Consider the following 23751-nt stretch of genomic DNA (forward strand, 5'->3'; position numbering starts at 1 on the left):
GAGGAGGGTTGGGCCGGGAACAAGGGAGAACCCCATGTGGGCGGGCCCAATACGCGAGCGCCCAGCCTCCAGTTACTTAAAGGGCCACGTAAGCCTTTGCGGTGAAAAGAAGTCCGGGGTTGATGCGTGCGCAATGTGAGCAGCGGCGACCGCCTTCCTCTCGGACTTCATTTCCCAGAATGCATCACCTCAAGCTTCATTCCCAGAATGCATCAGAATGCAGCGGCCCAGTTGGGCACCTGCAGCATGGTCCCTTTAGCTCCACCCTGGTGGGTTGACGCAAAGCATTATGCATCGTGGGAAACATTTCCGAGGGGCTCAGAGTGAGGGGGCCGTTTACATTGCGCGGAGGCCCGATTTCCAGCCGTGGACTCCTGGTACCGCGCCCAGCGGCCAGTCCAACGCGGTAAGTGAGAAAGCGAACTGAGAGGGAGGCGGTGCGCACGCGCGGCCTCGCCCAGCCGCGTCCTCCTCCGCGCTCCGGGCCCCGCCCTCTGAAGGAGGCATGAGTGCGCATGTGCTGCCCCGGCTTCTCCGGACCTTGGCCAGCCCCGGGTTAGAATGCACGTGTGACAGCCACGTGGCCCCTCCCTATTCTCCTGGGATCAGACTCGACACTGATTGGCCAAACCCGAGTTCTCCCCTCCACGTGCTCCTCCAGCCGGAGACCCTGCATCTCCCGACTCAGTTTAAGGCACTTAAGCCGGTTTGCCTCAGTTTCCTCACCTGTAAAATGAGCTGGAGAAGGAGATGGCGAAACTCCAGGGTCTCTGCCAAGAAAACCCCCAGTGGGGCCACGGGGACAGCCACAAAAGGCCCCCCCAGAGCGGCCCCCCATCCTCCTTCCTCTCCCCCGGCTCCCAGCCTCTCCTCCTCTGGGGGGGTCTTCCCCACCGGCTTCTCTGAGGCCAGGCCCAGGCGCATCCTCCTCCCTCTGGGCCAGAGTCAGAGAAGCATTTCACGGGGGCTTGTTTCCCACAGCGCCCCCTCCCACGGGAAGCCCTCCCAAGCCCAACGAACCCCGGGGTTCCCTCGTTCTTCCTGCGGGCTGTGACTGGCTGTGTGTCCCAGTGCGTAGCTCCTTGGCTGGCACACAGTCGGCGCTTAATAAATGCCGATTGGTTGTTTCCTTGAGGCTCTATTGTGGGGACAAAGCGGAGTGGAAGCAGGTTTGGGGCTCAGCAGCACACCCCCAGACTCTGAGCTGGTGCCCCCCCTCTTCTGAAGTCCCCTCCCGGGCCTGAGCAGCTCCAGCCCTCCTGGAGTCTTTTGGCCTCTTTGCTTCCAGCAGATTCCCTGGCCCCTGGAGACCCCAAAGGGAGGATGCTCTATTCTAGGGGAAGGAGCGGGTCTGGATTAAAGGAGCTCTTTAGAAATTTGGCATTTCTGAAGCCAGTTTTAGTTGCTCTAAAACCAGAGAAGGAAACCTCTGCGCACAGTTTCTGCACACTTTCCAGTTTGCTGAGCATTTTACAGATCGCCTTTCCTTTGGGCCTCAGGACTGCCCTGGGAGGTGGGGGCTGTCATCCTCATTTGGCAGATGAGAAAACAGAGGGTGAGGCACTTGCTCAGGGTCACACAGCCAGGAAGTGTCTTAGGCTGGATTCAGTCTCAGTCTTCTAGACTCCAGACCCAGCCCGCTATCCACTGTGACACAGAGCTGCCCCAACTAAAACAAAACTAAACATTTTAGTTTCTTTAGTTTGATAAATAGCAATTCTGTTCTGAATGACTGAGTTCAGCAAATGTTCACCTTGAAAAGGAATTCCCTTGGTGCCCACCCTCCTGAAATGTGCTGGGCAGGACTGTGGGTAGGGGCCTGTGAGTTTTAGGAGGGGTGTGGAAGGGGGTAGAACATCTGTCTCTCTGTAAAAAACAAGCGTCTTACCAAGAACTCCACGGAGTTGTTGGTGAAAGAGGTTTTTGCAAAGCAGCCTCCAACAAGGAGGCCCACGTTGAGAGAAATACACAGCCTTTTCTTTCCTGGTCCCCATTCGCATTTTGGCTAGGCACCTACCTAGAACGCCCACGTGAGTCTGTGCCCCTGCTTACATCTCCCACTGCCCACATTTCAGGCCCCTTCCCCTTATTCTGTTTACACCTTATTTGGCCATGGTACCCCATCGCAGTAAGGCCAGTTCCAGTACTTGTTCCCCGGTGAGATGCAGAAGCAACATCCCATCCAAATTTTCTCACCACCCCCGCTCCCCTAAAGGACAATGTGCCTGATCACATGATGGAAGGCCAGCCTTCTGGAGCTTGTGGTTCTGTGCCAGGTCAGGAGCACTTGCTTCACCCCAGCGTGGAACACGCAGCAGGTTTTCTTGAATGAATGAACAATTCAGCATCAGCCCTTTTGTGTGTTGGGGGCTGAGGCTGGCTCCCAAAGGCCTTGAATGATGTCATGTGGTTGCGATTCCTTGCTCCCTCCCAGTGTCTCCTTTCTCTTTTCTGGCTCATCTGGCTCCTGATAGAGTCCTCGGACCCCCGGCAGAGGTACAGGGTCCAGCTGGGGATGGGGATCTGAACCTCAGAGTGAAGGGCTCATTTAAAGTGATCTCTTTTCCTTTCTCAGGCCTCAGCTGTCCTTGAAGGTGAAGGAGGAAGTAAAGGACATTTCAAGAAAAGCAGCCCCCCTCCCCCCAGGAAGTGACTGCCCCCCAAGATCTTCCCCCATGGCTTGTGGGCAGCTCCTGAGATGAAGGAACAGCCCCTGGCCCTGCTAACTCGGGGCAGAGAGCCCTTGGAGCAGGGGCTGAGCAGGGAGCGGCCAGCCAGGACGGTGAGCATCTCAAAAGTGTTGGGGGATGGAGTCTGCCCAGGTCAAATGCAATCAATCCAGAATCAATCAATTAGCAGTTTATGAAGCAGTTGCCTTAGAGGCAGACTCTGAAAATAACAGTGAAAGGAATAAAACCACCCCATGAACAGGACAGAAGTGGGGAGAGAGTGGAAGAAGGAAGACCAATGAGGAAGCTCTTGTAACGATCCATGGATTAGAGAGAGGAGCCCAGGCTAAACTGGTCAGCATGTGTGGGGAGAGGGGACCTTAGGTGTGGTGGGGTAGGGAGAGGAAAAAGGTGAGAAGGCCACCAAAGTTATCCCCTTAGGAGACAGGAGGCATGGAGATGCCTTCCAAAGAATTGGGAGGTTTGGTGTCTTCATTTATAGATTGATTGAGTTGGCCACGTCCAGCTGAATACCGATGATATGAGACAAAAACCTGGAGGAAGGACTGGCACTGTTTGGCACATGTCTACACAGATGTAGATGTGTACCTGAGAATTGTATTCTCCTGTGTAATATATACATATGTACACATTCACACACACACACACACATACACACACACACACACACACACACACACACACACACACACAGATAGCAGGCATCTGGAAGTGGATGAGGCCACGGAGAGTAAGGGCAGAGAGAAGGTGGCCCAGACCCAGCCTCAAGAAAAACAAGGAAGACACAGCAGGCTTAGGGCACTTAGGGACAGGGACAGGCTTGAGGAAGGAAAGGCTGCCTGGGGGACAGGAGGAGAGAGGCAGTCATGTCCTGGGAGTTGGAGATGCAAGACTGGTCATCTCTGGGGATGCTTATGAGGGAATGGTCTAGGAGGGGAGGAGTGAGCAGCTGCAGCCCCCAGACTTGCTGTGCTCTGGACTGCTTACACACACACACACCAGCCGCTCCTGCCTGCCTCTAAGTGGTGACGTGCAGTTGGGGGTCACTCAGTCAGCAAGCATTTATGAAGTACCTACTATGTGCCAGTGCTGATAGAAAGGAGTGGGGGCCTTGGTGAAAGCAGGGTGGAATTGCTATGCATTGATTTAAAATACAATTTCATGGTTTTATTTAGCAACTCTTAGCAGCTTGGAAAGAGATGTAGAGATGGCTAGTGGAAGGATGGGGTAGAGCATGGGACTGAGGATGCAGTGGGCCAGAGGGCAGAGGAGCCCAGGACTCTGGCACATGCTTTATTTGAGAGCTTTGATGTGGGAATGGTCCCCCATTTCTTTCTCTCTCCTCAGCTCAGCTTCTTCAAAGCACTGCCTTTCTCCAGGAAAGTGGCATGGCAGATAGCAACACAATGATGTCTGAGTCCCTCACAGCAAGGCCCTGGGTGAGTTTAATTTTGCTCTCCTGGGAGTCATTTTAAATCCTATTGTTTCTCAGGTAGGGACACATTACTGTCCCTTCTCTTTAATAGTCTCCATTATCTGTGTCTCATGGAGTTCTAAGCCTCAGTTCTCCCAAGAAGCCCCTAACCAATCTAACAGAGAGTGGAGCCAACTATTAGAGCTGCAATGTTCCTGGAGTGGAAGCAGAAGCATTTTAGAACTAATGGATGCCATTTCATGGGAAGTTTTGTTTTATGATTGGAGCACCAGGTGAATGGTGAAAGTCTAGCATCTAAATGTGGACTGGGAGGTTGGGCTAAGTGATTGCAGAGCTCTCCTCCAGTGCTTCCTTTGGTTCAGTTCAGCAAACATTTATTAAGTTCCTACTGTGTGCCTAGGACTTGAGATACAGAGATAGAAATGAAACACTTCCTGATCTTTATGAGCTTACATTTTACTGCATTGGGGATACATACGTATATATACATACATACATACATATATATTTGTGTGTGTGTATGTGTGTGTGTGCGTAATATATGGGTAAACACACATACAAAGATGAGTAAGGATGGAAAGAGTATGAGACAAAATAAGTGAGACAAGAGGAGTGGGAAGAAAGTGTTCTATAGGAGATGATGGAAAGAAGGTTGTGAAGGAGGAAGAGGAAGGATGAGAGCAAAGCCCAAAGCAGGCGTCCCTGGATGGCTCATCATGACCCTGCCATTTTGGAGTGTCATGTCCAGTTGGAGGCCCCCATTTGAGGAAGGCTGTCAGCCAGAAGAGACGAAGGCATTCAGGATGAGGGAAAAGCTCGTGTTCAGGTCATAAGAGGATCCATCGAAGGAAATGGGGATACTGAAATCAGAGATTTAGGGAAGACTCTTTTTTATTTGTTTTCAGTTTTCACATTCACTTCGATAAATCTTAGATTTTCTCCCCTTCCCTATACTCTTCCTCCCTGAGACAGCATGCAATCTTAAATGGTTTCTATACATACATTCTTATTAAGCAAATTTTCACATTAGTCATGTTGCATAGAGAAATTAAAATGAATAGGGGAAACCATGAGAAAAAACAAAACATAACACAAGAGAAAATATTCTGCTTCATTCTGCGATTGAATTTCGTAGTTCTTTCTCTGGTTGTGGATGGTATTTTGCCTCGAGTCCTTTGGGAATGTTTTAGATCCTTGCATTGCTATGAAGAACTAAGTCTACCAGAAAAATTCCTCATACACTGTGGCTATTGCTGTGTACAAAGTTCTCCTGGTTCTGCTCCTTTCACTCAGCATCAGTTCATATAAGTTCTTCCGAACCTCTCTGAAGTCTTCCTGTTCATCATTTCTTACAGCACAGTAGTATTCCATTACAGTCATATACCACAACTTGTTCAGCCATTCCCCAATTGATGGGCATCCCCTGGATTTCCAGTTTTTGACCACCACAAAGAGAGCTGCTATAAATATTTTTGTACATGTGGATCCTTTTCCATTTTCATGATCTCTTTGGGATACAGTCCTAGAAGCGATATTGCTGGGGAAGACTCTCTTTTGAAAATAATTTTTATCTGAACTTAAACACCCCAAACAAGCATTTCCAGACATCGAGAAGAACATGAAAAGAGAATTGTGTAAGAAACCATGAATCTCCATTTCACTTCATACCTCATCTTTTTTTTCTAAAAAGTCACAGTAACCCCCCTCCTCCACTTTACAACCGTCCTGCTTGTCTGTGCTTCCTTCTAAGTTTCCTTCTATTCTCTTGCACTGACCCTGCCATTGTGCTGCTCCCCATTAAAAATGGAGAGAGGGGAGAAAAGGCTCGTCTTAGAAAAGTGGCCATGGCCAGAATGTCCATGTCCGTCTCTTGTTGGGTCAGGAGGTTGCCACACGTGCGCTTCATCTCAGGCCTCCCACTGGAGCTGTGCCTGGCCATCACGTTGATCAGAGATCTTCAGTTTTTTCACGTTTTGATTTGTTGTTACAATGTTTTTGTCATATAAATCCTCCCTTGAATTTCTGTCCATGTCAACAACACAGGATTCTCTGAAATGGTCTCTTTTGTATTTTCTTACATTGCAATAATATTCCATTACCTTCATGAGCCACAGTCTGTGCTCCCTTTCCCCAGCTGTCCAAGGTGATCAAAGATAACCCTGTAGGTTGGAGTTCTTTTCTTTTTCCCTCTTATTTCTTTTTCAGGATGTGGAAATTCCTGTGGCTTGTAGGCATTCCCTCCCTGGTAGCATCATTCCTTTGGGCTTGTGTATTCCTTTTATCTTACCATCTCTTTTCTCTCTTAAGACCCTTAGAACATATCCAGTCCTCCTCTGTTTTTCTCATTAACTCCCTCAATGCCCTTTGAAGGCATCACGGTTCTGAAGACACATACAAAGCCTTGGAGCCTGGTGCTGGCTGGGTGGAAGATGATGAGATGCAGCCCTGGGCACCCTCCTTACATGAGGGCCTGGGAAGGGCTCTGCAGTCAGAGGGAGGCGAGAGCATAAAGAGGCCCTGAGGCCATATGTTTCTGGAGACCCTGAGGAGTGGAGGAGAACAGCTGAGTGGGAAAGAATCAGTTGTTAAGTGACTCCAAAATCTGTCTCTAGTTTCTCATTGGATTTTGGGTTTGTGGGGCATTGCATCATTGGGGCATCATTGTAGTAGATGATTCCTGCCTTTCAACTAATTAGAAATTACTTTTGGAGCGTGGTTGTTTCTAGTGCTCCATACATAATTATCAAGTGGACACTGATTCCTTCCCATGGTTTGCTTGAAAATGCCTGCTTTTCTTAGAGAGAGAATTTGTCAGAGTTGATTGGGACTTCTGCCACTGCCTAGTCCAGAGCTGGGGAACCTGCAGCCTCAAGACCACATGTGGCCCTCTAGGTCCTCAAGGACAGCCCTTTGACGGAATCCAAACTTCACAGAAAAAATCTTTTCCAGCCTGTACAGGAAAGGAATCCACACCATATAACATTCTTCAGTAGACCTTCTGGCCTGGTTCAAACACCTCTAGGGGGGAGGAGGGCGAACCTCTCATGGAAGCCCAGCTCTAAAATTTGGGGAATCCTAGGCATGTCTAGAGGCTGGCTTGGTCTAGCACAAATTGAGACACATCACAAGTAGGGAATCCAGGAATATTTGGAGGGAGTGGCCCTGGCTAAACAGGAATGTGTTTGATTCAGGAATCCGTGACCTTCCAGGATGTGGCTGTGGACTTCACTGGGGAGGAGTGGAGATGCCTGGAGCCTTCTCAGAGGGCCCTGTACAGGGACGTGATGTTGGAGACCTACAAGAACCTCATCTCCCTGGGTAAGCACAGCTGACTCTGGACACTGGGAAGTCTGAGCAGGTTCCCTTTGAGGAAGTGATGGGCCATCTGAAATGCTGAGCTGAGTTTTGGCTTATGGCAGAAGAATATTCAAGACTGCTATCACTTTGGGAGCCTTCAGCTTTGTACAAATGGCAATCTCTTAGCTTCCTTGCTCTGGCCTCAAGGCTACAGCTTCCCAGTTCCCTGGACCCTCAGGTTTAAGGTTCTGGGTAAATTCCCAGTGGAATCAGGAGACCCAGACTAAACCTTCCCTGCCCATATTCCCAGGGAGCTGTGTCTGAAACTCTCCTTTTCAAGGATTTGACTCCCTCTAAACTAAAAGTCCCCTGAGGCCAGCAGGGACTATGTTTCAATCAAACTTTGTATCATCCCAAGCACAATTCCTTACCTGTAATAACTACTTAACAAATGTTTGATTACAAGTAATCCACCCAAGACCACAGGGCACAGTTCTGACTGTACTACTTCCCTGGTGGAGAAACTCAGATGGCTCCATGTTGCCTCTACATTTAGAGAAGAAGTCCTCAGGAGATCAAAGCCCAGACCACCCTGGCTCCAAGCTCTCTTTCCAGGTTTATGGCCCGTGGCTCCCCTTCATGTACTCTGGGGTCCAGCAGAAGCATCCTCCTTGCTGTTCCTAATGAAGGACATTTCACATCCTGTCATTTTTCATTACTCAGCTCAAGAACCCCCTCTGCAGGAGGCCATTCCAGACCTTCTCCCTAAAATTATCTACACATTTTGTGTCTTTGTACAGATGTATGTATTCTCTCCCTCTCTCTCTCTCTCTCTCTCTCTCACTGTGGCTCTGTCTCTCTCTCTCTCACACACGCGCGCACACACACACACACACACACACACACACACACACACACACACACACACACACACATTGTTTGTTTTCCTCAAAAGGACAGAAGCACTTTGCAAACAGCAGTGATAGCATTTTTGTCTTTCTCTTTACAGTGCCTGATCTAAAACACATGCTTAATAAATCCCTATTGATTGATTGCATTAGGTTCATCTCAGTTGAGATGCTTGGAAGGGTTTTGTCCTCAGCCTGAACTGGGTCAAATGAACTAATTTTCTTTCTGAGCCTAATTTAGGTCTTTGACCAAGTCACCTTTTTTGTTGTTCAGTCATGACCAACTCTCCGTGACCCCATTTGGGGTTTTATTAGCAAAGATCCTGGAGCAATTTGCCATTTCCTTCTTCAGCACATTGGACAGATGAGGAAACTGAGGCACACTAGGGGAAGTGACTTGCCCAGGGTCACCCAGCTAGGAAGTGTCTGAGGCTGGATTTGAATCCGGCCTTCCTGACCCCAGGCCTGGCACTGCCTCTGATTGTCAGCTAGAATGGGGATTTGAAGGCTTGCTCATTTAACCCACTCATGCCTGACCACCCTGTAGCATGCTTGTCTATGTCTTCCCACATGTTTGCTTTAAGGAACCCTCTGAACATGCCAGCAGTTTCTCCCCTGCTTCACATTGTGAGGGGGCCAATCAGGTATGCTGGCTGTCTGTGTGTCATGGTGCATCTTCTGACCAACTCCTGTTTTCTTCTAATAGTACTTTTCCTTGCTGACAACAGGCATTTTATGTCATGCCTGCTCTGTGCCAGGCCCTGTGCTAAGTACTTTACAAGTCTCATCTCATTTTATCCTCCCAAGAGACCCCTTTTACAGTGGAGGAAACTGAGGCAGACAGAAGTTAAGTGACTTACCCAAGATCACACTAGAGCTGGTAAATGTCTAAATTGGAATTTGAATTCAGGTCTTCCTGCCTTCAGTCTTGTCGTTTGATACACTGCTCCTCTCAAATTCCTTTTCATCCTTAAAGTTTCTCAGTCGTAGTCCTTTCACACCTCCCATGCATCTCTCCATTGCTATCCATGGGATATTCATTTCATTTCTTTTTTGAAGACTATTTCATTTTGTGTCTGGTTTGCAGACAACAACCCAATATTGGTAGAATATTGGCATTAAAAAGTGGAGCCTTTGTTACTGGGGAAGCTTGGTGTCCCTGGAGGAGCCATCCAGCCCTCTCTCCATGTCTGCTTACAAAAGGTGCAAAGATGGGAAAATCCAGGGTAAAGTCTGAGTTGGAGAGGCATTCTTTGGGACAGGGTGGTTTACCATTTGTACTGGTTTGTGGGTGGTGGTGTGTCAGCCGGATGGAGACTTGGAGCATGACAGAGCCTTCAGGATGAGATTAGTGAGCTCTGAAAAGGGTTTGCACAACCAGAATGGACAGCCTCGAGCACTTGTCCGTGTGTGTGTGTGTGTGTACATCTATAGATATATCTGTAGAGATTGATTTATATGTATATGTATAGGACTGATAGTAGTATGGATAAGAAGTCAGGCCTAAAATTGTAACCTCTGCTCCCTTAGAATCCAGAGCACAGTATGCTGAAGAGAGCTTTCATTTTCCCTGACTAGAACTGAGTTTTTAGTTTCCTGTTCCCAGCCAGCAGCATCTGATTTCTTTCCCTTTGTGTAGGGATTCCTGTTTGTAGGCTGGGTGTGGTCTCCCTGTTGGAGATTGGAGAAGCACCATGGTGGCCCAAGGAGGACATCTCCAAAGGTTCCCGTCCAGGTGAGTGAGTGACAAACAGGCAAATGGGGGGGGTCAGCGTACATGTCAGAAGGTTGCTGCACCTTGGCAATGGCATCACCAGTTCAGAGGAAACAGTGGTTTTCTCACTCTGACAGTTTACTGCTCTATTGCTTTCTAGAAGATTGAGCCATTCCCTAGCTTGTCATGGGATATCACGTCATTTTCCCATAGCTCCTGTTGTTGTGCTTCAGTCATGTCTAACTGTTCATGACCCCATGGACCACAGTGCGCCAGGCCCTTCTATTCTCTAGTGCCTCTTGAGTCTGTCCAAGCCCATGTCCATGTCACTCTCCCTCTTATCCTCTGCGATTCCCTTTTTCTTTTGCCTTCAATTTTTTCCAACACCATTGTTTTCCAATGAGTCCCATCTATTCATTATATGACCAAAGTGTTCAAGCTTTCGCTTCAGTATTTGACTTTCCAATGTACAGCCTGAATTAATTTCTTTAAGTATTGACTGATTTGATCTCCTTGCTGTCCAAGGGACTCTCAAAAATCTTCTCTAGCACCATAGTTTGAAAGCATTGATTTTGCAGCACTCAACTTTCCTTATAGTCCAACTCCCACAGCCATGCATTGCTACTGAAAAAAATGTAACTTTAACTATACAGTCCTTTCTTGGGAAGGTGATATCCCTGCTTTTTAGTCTGACGTCCAGATTTACCAGAGCTTTCCTTCCAAGGAGCAGGCATCTTTTAATTTCATGGCTGCAATTGCTGTCAGCTGTGATCTCTGAGCCCAAAAGTATAAAATCTGACATTGTGTCCATTTCTTCTCCCTCTATTTGTCAGAAAGTGATGGGACCAGCTGCCAAGGTCTTGGTTTTTGGTTTTTTTTTAATGTTAAACTTCAAGCTTTTACACTCTCCTCTTTCACCCCCAGCAAGAGGTTTCTTGATTCTTCACTTTCTGCCATCATCATCTGCCATCATCTTCATATCTGAGATTGTTGATATTTCTCCTGGCAACCTTGATTCCAGCTTTTGATTCATCCAGCCTGGCATTTTGTATGATGTACTCTGCATATAAGTTAAATAAATGAGGTGATGATATATAGCTTTGTCATACTCCTTTTCCAAACTTAAATCAGTCAGTTGTTTTGTGTTTGGTTATAACTGTTGCTTCTTGGATTCCTTAGGAGACAAGATGATCTGGTCCTCCCATCTCTTGGAGGACTTCCTGCATTTTGTTGTGATCTGCTTTAGTATAGTCGATGTAGCAATATTTTTTCTGGAATGCCCTTGTTTTCTCCATAATCCAACCAGTGTTGGCAGTTTGGTCTCTAGTTCATCTACCTCTTCAAAAATCAGACTATTCTTGTGGTAATTCTAAGTTCACATGTTGCTAAAGCCTAGCTTGCAGAATCTTAAGTATAACCTTCCTGGTGTATGAAATGAACACAATTGTTTGGTAATTTGAACATTCCTTAGCATTGCCTTTCTTTTGGACTGGGACATAAACTGATCTTTTCCATTCCAGTGGCCACTGTTGAGTTTTTCAAATTTGTTGGCCTATTAAATGCAGCACTTTAATAGCAATATCTTTTAAGGTTTTCAGCAGCTCAGTTGGAATTCAGTCACTTCCACCAACCTTGTTGTTAGCAATGATTGACTTCATTCTGTAGGATGTCTGGCTCTAGGTCAGTAAGCACACCATTGCGGTTCTTGTGGTATTAAGATCTTTCTTGTGTATTCTTGCCACCTCTTAATCTCTTCTACTTCCGTTAAATCCTTGCCAGACTTGTCTTTTTTCATGCCCATTTTTGCATGAAACATTCCCTTAATTATCTCTCATTTTCTTGAACAGAAAATCTTATCTCTCCTTGCTATTCTCTGGAATTCTGCATTCAGTTGGGCATGTCTTTCCCTTTCTCCTTTACCTTTTGGTTTCCTTCTTTCTTTAGCTGCTTGTAAATCCTCATCAGAAAGCTATTTTGCTTTCTCACTCTGGTTTTTCTTTGGAATATTTTTTGTTGGTGCCTCCTGTACAATATTGAGAATCTCTGTCCATGGTTCTCCAGGCACTCTGTCTACCAGATGTAATGACTTAAATCTGTTCATCTCTATAGCTCCACCAGCATTAAATTTTATAGCTTTCCCTTTTAATTTAATGGATTTATTATTGTATCTCAGATGTTTTAATGTTGATTTTTATATTTATTATAAAGCTTGAAGTTTCCTTATTCTAATTTGTGTTTTTAAAAATCATTTTATGTTTTTCTTTTTTGATAATTTTTGTTTGAATATCACATCATTCACTGTATCCTTCTCCCTTGTCTGTGTAAACAGACTATCCCTTGTAACAAAGAGTATGAACCGAAGAAAAAAGAAAGTAACATTTGAACAAACTAACACATCTGAGTCTGGGAGTATATGTTCTACTGCAGCCATAGTTTTCCACCTTTGTAAAGGGATGGTCTCTTTGAGACCAACCTTGGTCGTTATATCATGTAAAATTTGCTTTTTTTGTATTCAGGCAATTAGTAGTTACTTCTCTGTGACCCCACTGGGGGTTTTCTTGTCAAAGATCCTGGAGCTCTGCTATTTCCTTCTCTAGCTTCTTTTACAGATGAGGAACTAAGGAAAATAGGGTTAGTGACTTGCCCAGGATCACACAGCTAGGAAGGTCTAAGACTTGCTTTGAACTCAGGTCCTCCTGGCTTCAGGGCCAGCATTCTATCCACTCTACCACCTAGCTGCACACACTTTTATATTGTATTCAGTTTACATATTGTTTTTCTGGTTTATTTCATGCTATGACAATTCATGTAAGTCTTTTCTGAATTTTTTTTATGTTCATCATATCTTAATGTGAAGTAATAATAGTCCTTTACATTTATATACCATGATTTATTAAGCCATTTTAAATTGATGGATATTTTCTTTGTTTCTAGTTTTTTCCTTACATGTAAAATGTGTATGAATATTATGCATTTTGAATAATTTAGCATATGTGGAATCTTTCCCTCTGACTTTGACCTCCTGGGCATATATACACCAAACAGGTAGTTCCCTGGGTCAGAGGGCATGGATATTTTAACCATTGTCTGAGCATAATTTCAAATTGCTTTAAAAATGTTTGGCTACTTCATAGCCTTCATATTTTTCATTTGATTCCTTTGCTGATGATACCCAGTTAGAGACAGTGTTGTAAGGATAAAGCCTTGGGCCTTCTCTCTTCTCTGAATTCATTCAGTCTTAGACAGCAAGGTGCTCACGACATCTTCACCTGAGATGGCTTGGATTTTCCTTTCTCCTCTACCTAGTCCAAACTGAGCGCTGTTCTCATCACCAGAAGAGACTGAATTAGACTGAAGTCTAAAGGAGGTTCCTTCCTTTCAGTATAGCACACAGTCACCGGACTTTTTTTCTATATGTCTCTTCCAGATTCCCTTAGTGAAGACACCAGGTTTGAAACCAAGGACTCTAGTCTGATTCAGGATGTTTATGTGTCAGCATCATTGAAGAAAAGAATTTCAGATGAAACTTCCCAACATTTCAACATGAAAGACTCTGGGGAATGTGAAATTAATTCAGACAAGCACAAGGACAGCCAGGCGAGACAGTCCAGACAAGTAGCAATCACTTGCAGAACAAATTTAAATAAAACAAGTGTACCTCAATGTAATACACTTGAGAGAAGTTTTAGTTTGCCATCAGTCTCTGCGCTCTGGAGAGGGACTGTGAAGAAACATCTTCGTAAATATAAAACTGTTGGAAAGAGCATCACAGACTTTTCAGACCTCGTTACATGTAATGCATTCTCCTTAGGGAAGAACCTTTCTAAGCATAGCAAATTGAGGAAGCCCTTCAGTCCCCACTCAGACCTAATTCAATTTCATAGAGAACATGCTGGAGAGAAATTACAGGAAGGCAATGAATGTGAAGTATCCTTTGGCAGAAAATCAGATTTCATGGGACACCAGAGAATTCTTCCAGGAAAGAAGCTTTATAAGAGGAATAAATATTGGAAAGCCTACAGCCACCAGGGAAGGTTGATTCAATCTAAGAGAGTTAATGGCATGGTGAAACCCTTTGAATGTAATGAATGTGGGAAAGAATTCAGCCTGAGGGCATCCCTCATTTCTCATCAAAGGATTCATAAGGGAGTGAAACCTTTTGAATGCAATGAATGTGGGAAAACCTTCAGTATAAGGGGAAGCCTGAACAGACATCAAGGAATCCATACAGGAGCAAAACCTTTTGTATGTAATGAGTGCGGAAAAGCTTTCAATATTAAGGAAAGCCTGAATAGACATCAGAGAATTCACACTGGAGAGAAACCCTTTGAATGTAATCAGTGTGGAAAAGGCTTTAGCCAGAGGGCCAACCTTGTTAGGCATCAGAGAACTCATACTGGAGTGAAACCCTTTGTATGTAGCAAATGTAGCAAAGCCTTCAGTACAAGGGGAAGTCTTAATAGACATCAGAATATTCATACTAGATTGAAACTCTTTGAATGTGATGAATGTGGAAAAGCGTTCTACAAGAGAGGAAGGCTTATTATACATCAGAAAACACATAGTAAACTTAAATCTTTTGTATGTAATGAATGTGGAAAAGATTTCCGACAGAGAGCAGACCTAATTTATCATCAGAGAACTCATACTGGAGAAAAACCCTTTGTTTGTAATGAATGTGGGAAAGGGTTCAGAAGGAGAGTGGACCTTAATAGCCATCAAAGAACTCATACTGGAGAGAAGCCTTTTGAATGTGATGAATGTGGGAAGGCCTTTAACCAGAGGGCACGCCTCATTTATCATCAAAGAACTCATACTAGAGAGAAGCCCTTTGCTTGTAATGAATGTGGAAAAGCCTTTAGCAGGAAGGAACATCTTATTGAACATCAGAGAACTCATACTGGAGAGAAACCATTTGAATGTAATGAATGTGGGAGAGCTTTTAGCAAGAGGAAGAAACTTATACATCAGAAAACACACACTGGACTAAAACCTTTTAAATATAATGAATGTGGGGAAGCTTTTAGCCAGAGGGCATACCTCATTAATCATCAGAGAACTCATCCTGGAGAAAGACCCTTTGAACATAGTGAATATGGAAAAGCCTTCAGTGAGAATAAAATGCTCAAAAAGCATCCAGGAACTCATCCTAGAGTCAAAACCTTTGAATGCAATGAATGTGGGAAATGTTATAGATGGAGGACAAACTTTATTACCCATCAGAGAACTCATTCTGGGGAGAAACCCTTTGAATGTGATGAATGTGGAAAAGCCTTCAACAAGAGAGTAAAGCTTGTTATACATCAGAAAATACATACTAAACTAAAACCCTTTGTATGTAATGAATGTGGGAAAGGATTCAGAAGGAGAGCAGATCTTATTACCCATCAGAGAACTCATACTGGGGAGAAACCCTTTCAATGTAATGAATGTGGGAAAGGTTTCAGCCAGAGTGGAACTCTTATTGGCCATAAGAGAACTCATACTGGAGAGAAGCCCTTTGCATGTAATGAATGTGGGAAAGCCTTCAGCTGGAAAACAAGTCTTATTATTCATCAGAGAACTCATACTGGGGAGAAAGCCTTATAATGCATGAATGTGGGGAAGGTCTTCAGCAATTACATTTAAAAGCCATCAAAAGAATTACTCAAAAGAATTCATACTGGAAAAGAGACCTTTGCAATGAATATGGGAAAGGCTTCAGCTGGAAGGCAGATCTTATTGCACATAGAAAACTCATACTGAAGAAAAATCCTCTGATTGTAATGAATGGAAAAGGCTTCATCAAGACCTCATGCTGAAGACAATGAAATCCAGTGAATCAAGCATTTATTAAGTGGTTACCACAACATCAGATGATATGCTAAGTAGTGGGAATACAAAGGTACAAGGGAAATAGTCCTTTCCCTCAGAGAATTTACATTGTAATGAAGGAGACAAGATGTGGCTGTATAAGTATGTATGTGGTATGTACAAAATGAATGCAGGTTAGTTTAAGGAGGGTGGGAGACCTAAGAATCCATGTGTAAGGTGCTACTTGAGCTGACACTTGAAGGAATTCTAGGGATGAAGGTGAGGAGGAAATGAATTTCAGACGTGGAGAAGAGCCAGCCTGAAGACTCAGACAAGAGATATAATAGCCCACTATAGTATTGAGAAGAAGCCTTTGTACAGGTAAGAAGAGAATCTGGAGAGACAGTGTCATGAAAACCCAGAGATGAAAGAATATTCAGGAGGAGAGTGGTCAGCAGCATCAAATACTGCTCAAAGAAGATGAAGAAGAAGTCACTTACTTTGACAAGTAATCAGTGATAACTTTGGAGAAAGCAAGGTGAAGTAATGAAATCAGAAGCCTTTTTACAAGGGGTTGAGAAGAGAGTGAGAGGAGAGGACATAGAGGCATAGAGAACAGACAGCTTTTTCCAAGAAAGAAAAGACATCCAGGAGAGCAGTGGAGCTGCTGATATCTTGTGAAAGTGAAGTGTGCTTAGCCAGACTTGGCTAAGTTTGTAGGCATCAAGAAGGAACTAGTTGATAAGGAGATGAGTGAATGTGGGAAAGTCTTCAGTGATTGAGAAAAGCTTATTAGAAAACTGGTAATGGAGAAAAAACCCTTTGAATGATATATTAAAATAGAGGTCATTTGATTAGGGAATGGCTAAACAAATTTGGATGCATGAATATAATGGAATATTATGGTGCAAGAAATAATACAGAGAGTCAAAGGAAGTATGTAAAGATGTGAAAAAGAAGAAATAAGAAAACAATTTACATAATAGCTAAAGCAACAGAAACAACAACAAAAACCCCTGAATTCTGTGTAAAGTTTGATCCCAAGAGAATGAAAGAATGTATCATCCTCCCCTAGCAGGGGAGGGAGACTATGGATAGTTAACATTGCATGACTCTCTGGCCATCTTCATGTCATGTTTCTTTGCTCCATCTTTTCACTTTTCTGTCCTGGGACCAGGAAATACAAGTCAATCAATTCCCCTATGGCTCTGCTATATCTATGACTTTTCAGGATAAATCAGACTTCCCTGGCCAACATTCTCCATCATATTCATATTAGAATGAAAGCTCCTTGAGGACAGGTACAATCTTGCTTTTTGTATTTTTATCCTGTGCTTAGCACAATACCTGGCAGGTAATAAGTGTTTAATAAATGGGATTTTTTCTCCATTCATTCACTGACCATATTATGAAACTTACTAGATGTGGAGATGGACTAGAAGTACAGAATGAGACACCCTTTTTTAGTAATAGCACTGGGTAATCTGTTTTGCTTAATTGTACTTGCTATAAGAAGGGCTTTTATTGGCAGGGATAGGTATAAGAGGGATTGGGTGAGTTTTGATGCAAAAATAAAAACAAAACCAGAAAAGAGCAAAAGAATATTCACAAGAAGACACATAGCAGTGGTGGTACTATCTAGTTAAATTAAATGTATATGTGCATGTATGTGTGTTTTTTTAAAACTATACATAATTCATTATCAAGGAAAACTGTCCTGATAATATAGAACCAGAGGGCAAAATAAATATTAAAAGAATCCACCAATCACCTCCTGAAAGAGACCTGAAAAGAGAAACTCCTAGGAATATTGTGGCCAAATTTCAGAGTTCCCAGGTCAAGGAGAAAATACTGCAAGCAGCTAGAAAGAAACAATTTGAGTATTGTGGAAATACAATCAGGATAACACAAGATCTGACAGCTTCATTATTAAGGGGATCAAAGGGCTTGGAATAGAATATTCCAGAAGTCAAAGGAACTGGGATTAAAACCAAGAATCACCTACCCAGCAAAACTGAGTATAATACTTCAAGGGAATAAATGGTCATTCAATGATATAGAGGACTTTCAAGCATTCATGATGAAAAGACCAGAACTGAAGAGAAAATTTGACTTTCAAACATAAGAATCAAGAGAAACATTAAAAGGTAAATAGGAAAGAGAAATCATGCAAGACTTTCTAAAGCTGAACTGTTTACATTCCTGCGTGGAAAGATAATATATGTAACTCTTGAGACTTTTCTCAGAATTTGGGTAGTTGGAGGGATTGTACACACACACACACACATACCACACACACACACACACATATAGAGACAGAGTACAGGTTGGGTTGAATCAGAAGAGATGATATCCATAAAAAAATAAAAATTGAGGGGTGAGGGAGGAAAATTCTGGAAGGAGAAAGGGAATGGGGCAGGCTATAACTCATAAAAGAGATAAGAAAAATCTTGTTCAATGGAGGAGAAAAGGGAGAAGGGGAGAGGGGAAAAGTGAAGCTTTCTCTCTTCACATATGGCTTAAGGAGGGAATAACATGCTCATTAAATTTGGTATGAAAAATTATCTTACACTACCGAAAGTAGAGGAGGAGGGGACAAGTGAGGTGAGGGGGATGATAGAAGGGAGGGCAAATGTGAGAAGAGAGTGACTAGAAATAAACACTTTTGGGAGGGGACAAGGTCAAATGAGGGAATAAAAAAATAAGGTTAGATAGGGTAGGCTAGAGGGCAATATAATTAGTATTACACAACATGATTATTATGGAAGTCTTTTGCAAAACAACACATATTTAATCTGTATTGAATTGCTTGCCTTCTCAGTGGGGATGGGGAGGGAGGGAGAGAAGTTGGAATTCAAAGTATTAGAAATGAATGTTGAAAATTATTATTGTGTATAACCAGGAAATAAGAAACACAGGTAATAGGGTATAGAAATTTATCTTGCCCTACAAGAAACAGAGAAGATGGAGATAAGGGAAGGGTTGTGTGTGATAGAAGGAAGGGTACATTGAGGGAGGGGTAATCAAAATGCAAGGTATTGGGGTGGAGGGAGGGGAGAGATGGGGAGAAAAACTGGACATGTTACAAAGTTATGTGAAAGCAATTAGTATTAAAGCAATTGACTGAATTACTGAGACTAAATCAGAGATATCTTTAGTTTGGGGAAAAGAATTTTAGTCTAAGTCTCCTAGAGGCAGATAACTTTGGGTAAAATTTGGCATTGATGGAAAAGTTAAGATTTTAATGGTAAATTTGTTTGTGATTGTTATTTAAGCAAGAACTAGAACATGTATAGAAAGGCATGTAAGCCACTTAAGACTTGCCTCAAAAGATGTTCCTTAGCCAATGTGAAATTACAGTCATATCTGAAACCTGGTTATTGGAATTTGCTATTTTAAGATTCTATGGGACTATTAACTGACTGTTCTTCTGAGTCTAACTCCAGGTATGGATAGTAAGAAAGGCGGTTTGAGCCTCCAATCCATGATGCCAGTAAACCTGTGTGATGCTGGTATGAACTGCCAAAGGTGATCTCATGGGAAGGGTGGGAGAGCAGCTGTTCAGCCTGGGCTGAGGTAGGATTCTTCTGACTCAATTTCCCCACTGACACCTGGCAGACTTTAATGCTGACTGAATCCAAGTTGACAGTCTACTCCTGCCTGGAACTGACATGAAGTTGGGGAGATACTGTTTCCCTGCAATGTCCCTACTCTTAGTGGCAGTTTCCTGTAGTCAAAAGGTTTGTAAGCTTAATAGCAGATCTATTAAATTATACATTGTTGGTAGGGGAACACCCGAGGTTAAGTCTAAAATTAAGCTATTAGGCTTAGGACCAACAACAATGTTAGGGTCCTTTAATTCTTAGTAATAGTGTGGAGACAATTAGGTCAAGGGCTTGTGAAGTTAGCATACATAGTTATTATTTGTGTCTCAGCTGCTTAATGCTAAAAAAAAAATTCGTTTGTGGTCTATATTGTAAATACTTTAAAAGAAGTATCACCTGACCAAAAGTTGGAATTGTTTTATGTGATATGAACTGTGTTAAAAATGAAAAATAAAGAAAAAAATTAGCTTACATTCACACATGGGAGGCAAGTATATATGTCTACATAACAGGATAAATATAAAGTTGGCATACATATGAAGTAGTTAAATTTAACATAGTTTGAAGAGCATTACTCATTTGTGGATGAGACAAAGCTTCTTGCAGAAGATGATACCCAAGCTACATCTTAAAGGAAGAGACTGACTCCATAAGACAGAGGTAAGGAGGAAGAGATTTCCAAGCATGGAGTGATAATCAATGAAAAGGTACAGAGATATGATATTCAGCGTTGTAGGTGAATGGAGAGAAGGCTAGTTTGGGTAGATTTCAGAGTGGGAATAATACCCAGTTAGGCTGGAAAGATAGGTTAAGGCCAGTTGTATGGTGTTTTAAAAGCTAAAGTAGGAGTTTATGTTCTGGAGGCAGTGGGAAGTCACTGGGTTTGAGTAAAAGAATGGTATGGTCAAATCTGGGATTAAGGAAAATCACTTAGCAGCAGTGTGTAGAATGGCATGGAGTACTGAGAAACTTTAAGTAGAAAGACCATGTCAAGGACTGTTGCAGTAGTCTAGATGAAAGGATGAGGGCATTAACTAAGATGGTAAATGAGTCAAGACAAGTAGTTGGCCATAAGAGAAACTGTGTGCAGGTACAACAAAATTTAGCAACTGGTATGTGGAGTAAGGGTCAGGAGTCAAGTATATCAAGTTGAAAAACTAAGATTTTGGAAGAATAGTGGTGCCTTTGACAAAAAAATAGTAAAGTTTGGAAGAAGGAAGGTTTAGGGTTAAAGATAATCAGTGTTAAGCATGTTGAGTCTAAGATGTTTCTGGGACATCTAGTTTGAAATGTCTGAGAGGCAGTTGGTGATACAGTACTGAAGGTTGGGAAAGAGACAGCTGAATCTGGAAACTGATTTGCATGGACTGGATAGTTAAACTCATGGACACTACTGAGGTTACCAAGAGAAAGTATACAGGGAAAAGAGAAGAAAGCCTAGGACAACCTTGGTGAGCACCTACAGTTAGAAGATGTGACATGGGTGATGAGTCAGTAAAGGAGACAGCAATAATCAGAAAGGGAAGTGTGAACCAGGTGAGATTAGTGTAACAAAAATCCAGAAAGTATCCAGGAGGAGAACATGGACAGTAGTTTCAATTGCAACAAATAGGTTGAGAAAGGATAAGGATTTAAAAAAGACCATCAGATTCGACCACCAAGTTCACTGGTTTCCTTAGAGAAAGCAATTTTAGTTGAGTTATAAAGTTGAAAGCATAAAATAATATAACACTGGTCTGAATTTCCTTTTTTCTTTCAGGGTAACTAAACTGGAAGATCAGGAGAATATGGGATAGAACTTAAGTTTTGGCAAAGCAGTTGATAGAGTCTCATGATATTACTCATAGGACTGTGCTGGACAATAGTACAATTAAGTAGATCCCAAAGTAAGTTTAAAGCCATTCCTTAAGAGTAGTCATTAATGATTTACTATCATTATATTGAAGGATCTGCAGTAGGAAGGATCAGGGATCTGTGCTATTTTAACATTTTTATAAGTGACTTGAATGAAAACATGACTGAAACGTACTTATCCCATTTTCTGATGACACAAATCTTCTAGGAGTAACTAACATAAGCTGTTGATGGGGTCCAGAACGTAAGACTAAATTTCAAAGGATAGAATTTAATAAGGATAACTGTCAAGTTTTGTATTTGAGCCTTAAAAAAAAATCTTCAAAAATCCAAGATGGAGTTTAGTTAAAGTTTGGTTCAACAACTGGAGCAAGATTGGGAGTTTTTGTTGGTTCAAATCTATATGACTCAGTAACATAGCAATCAAAAAATGCTAAGGCATTTTTGAGGAGCCTTAAGATGGTTATATTTTCCAGGAATGAGCAAGTTTCACTATCTTCTACCCTAGTTCAGCCATATGTGAAGTAGTGTGTTCAGTCCTGGACAACAGCAGGGCCATTTTTTTTTCTGAGTCGAGCAGCTCAGGGTTGTTTACCCTGGAGAAAACACCCAAGATAAACATTCTAGCCATCTTCAAGTATCTGGAGGGCTGTCATATGAAGGAGGAATTAGAATGAACCTGGTTGTCCTCCAAACGCAATACTAGGAATAGTGGGTGTGGGTTTCAAAGGTTTTATACAGGTTAGTTAATGGGGGAAAGTGCTTTTGTGTAAAGGAAGAGATTTGTATTAATTGTCAGAGGGTGTGGGACGTCGTCCCTCATGTGGATGAACATTTTTACATTTGAGTAGCAAAAGAGCTTTTAATTTAAACTATATGCATGAAGAAACAGCTTTCAGGTGGGATTGTGGCAGCTAGGTGGTGCCGGAGAGAGCACCAGTGCAGGAGTGAGGAGGACCTGAGTTCAAATCTCACCTCAGACACTTGACAATCACTAGCTGTTTGACCTTGGGCAAGTCACTTAACCCAAATTGCCTCATCCTGGGTCATCTCCAGTCATCCTGATGAAGATCTGGTCACTGGATTTAGATGGCTCTGGAGAAATGAGGCTGGTGACCTGCACAGCTGTCCCTCACTCAAAACAAAGTCAAATGCAAGTCATGTCATTATTTCTCTGATGGCATGGTCTTCTTCAGCAATGAAGGACAAACTCAATTTAGGTGGGATTATAGATAGTTGTGGAACAAAAATCATCTCTGGTCTAGATCTGAGGACTGAGATAATTTTGCCATCCAAGTGGAGTGAGATTTCACTTACATGGGAACAATTTATCATAATAAAGATGTAGATAATGACTTTTATTTATTAAAAACTAGAGAAATGTGAATGTGAAGAAGTATTTTCTAGTAGAGCACCAAAGAGAACAACTGCCTTGTTGGAGATTTCAGAGCTGAAGTTTGATGGATAGCTCTCCCAATGTGTATATATGTATTTTACGACTACAGAGAGAAAATGAGGCACCATAGAAACATTTGGAGGTTGATATATGATCGAAAAATGGCCCTGGATTTGATAGAAGAAATTGGGAGAATTGTAGCTTTTTTGAGTAAAAGGAGATTCCCTTAGATTCTCATTTAAGCCACTGAATAGAACCACCAAAGGGTAAGAGAAGGCAGCAGCAGCACGCACAACTGTGAAGCTGAAAAGTTGCTGAGTGGGAAGCTGTGGCCTTTGGAAGGAAACAACCGAGAAAAGTGAGCTGAGCGACTGCTGGTTGGTGGGAGAGTACCCACCTTGTCCTTGGCCTTGAGAGAGCCACCTGGGAGGAGACCTAAAGGATGGTTGCCCTCTGCTGCCCCCACTGGTCCTCCGAGGGAAAGCAGAAGGGTCTTGTCGGGGCTGTGAAGTCGGGTCCTGGAGGGCAGGCTCAGATTTAGTTTGGTTCTGATGGGACAGCGCAGTACGCAGCTCAGTAGGGTGGACGCAGAGAAAGCCAGTGTGCTTAGTTTGCCAGTTCTCTGGATTAAAAAGAGCTAGAGAGAGAAAGAGGACAGTGTCTAAATGGTCTCTGTAAGAGCGATGATTAATTGGAAGACTTCAAGACTGTATTCAAGTAAAGATGAGTTTCCCAGTGGATGGCTGGGGATGGTCAGAGATGGAGCAGAGATGCAGGCTCCCTCTCCTGCAGCAGATGTTCCCGAGTGGTCGTGTGTGTGTGTGTGTGTGTGTGTGTGTGTGTGCCCATTCTTCACTAGAGCTATTGGGTGCTTGGGTGGAAGAGCGTGATCTGGGGTTATAGCTGTACTTTGTTGTTTATAGAATTGTTTTAAAATACAGGGTGCCCCTTGGGACACCTTGTATTCCTTCAGTTGTGTCCCATTCCTTATGACCCTCTTTGGGGTTTTCTTGGTAAAGCTACCCGAGTGGTTTGCGATTTTCTGCTCCAGCTCATTTG

The 23751-nt window shown here is 43.1% G+C and overlaps 2 protein-coding genes across 2 annotated transcripts in view; both read left to right on the forward strand.

Moving 5' to 3' along the window:
• LOC140525305 (uncharacterized) overlaps positions 1–19921 on the forward strand; it is a 36858-nt gene extending 16937 nt beyond the window's left edge. The window contains exon 6 of the mRNA XM_072640571.1: positions 14112–19921. Within this exon, the coding sequence (XP_072496672.1) occupies positions 14112–15633 (1522 nt within the window). The 3' untranslated portion in view covers positions 15634–19921. The remainder of the gene's footprint in view (positions 1–14111) is intronic.
• Positions 124–13464, forward strand: LOC140525304 (zinc finger protein 300-like). Its single transcript, XM_072640570.1, has 5 exons — positions 124–406; positions 2576–2782; positions 7317–7443; positions 9970–10065; positions 10969–13464. Exons 2-5 carry the CDS (start codon positions 2699–2701, stop codon positions 11070–11072), a joined length of 411 nt encoding a protein of 136 aa, XP_072496671.1. The 5' UTR covers positions 124–406; positions 2576–2698; the 3' UTR covers positions 11073–13464.
• Positions 19922–23751: the final 3830 nt, after the last annotated feature.

This window comes from Notamacropus eugenii, chromosome 2, assembly GCF_028372415.1.
Source record: "Notamacropus eugenii isolate mMacEug1 chromosome 2, mMacEug1.pri_v2, whole genome shotgun sequence".
NCBI classification, from domain to species: domain Eukaryota; kingdom Metazoa; phylum Chordata; class Mammalia; order Diprotodontia; family Macropodidae; genus Notamacropus; species Notamacropus eugenii.

Coding starts and splice junctions, on each gene's coding strand:
- LOC140525304 (XM_072640570.1), top strand. CDS start 2,699: ATGAAGGAACAGCCCCTGGCCCTGCTAACTCGGGGCAGAGAGCCCTTG. Junction 2,783..7,316: donor GGGAGCGGCCAGCCAGGACG/GTGAGCATCTCA, acceptor TGTTTGATTCAG/GAATCCGTGACCTTCCAGGA. Junction 7,444..9,969: donor CAAGAACCTCATCTCCCTGG/GTAAGCACAGCT, acceptor CCCTTTGTGTAG/GGATTCCTGTTTGTAGGCTG.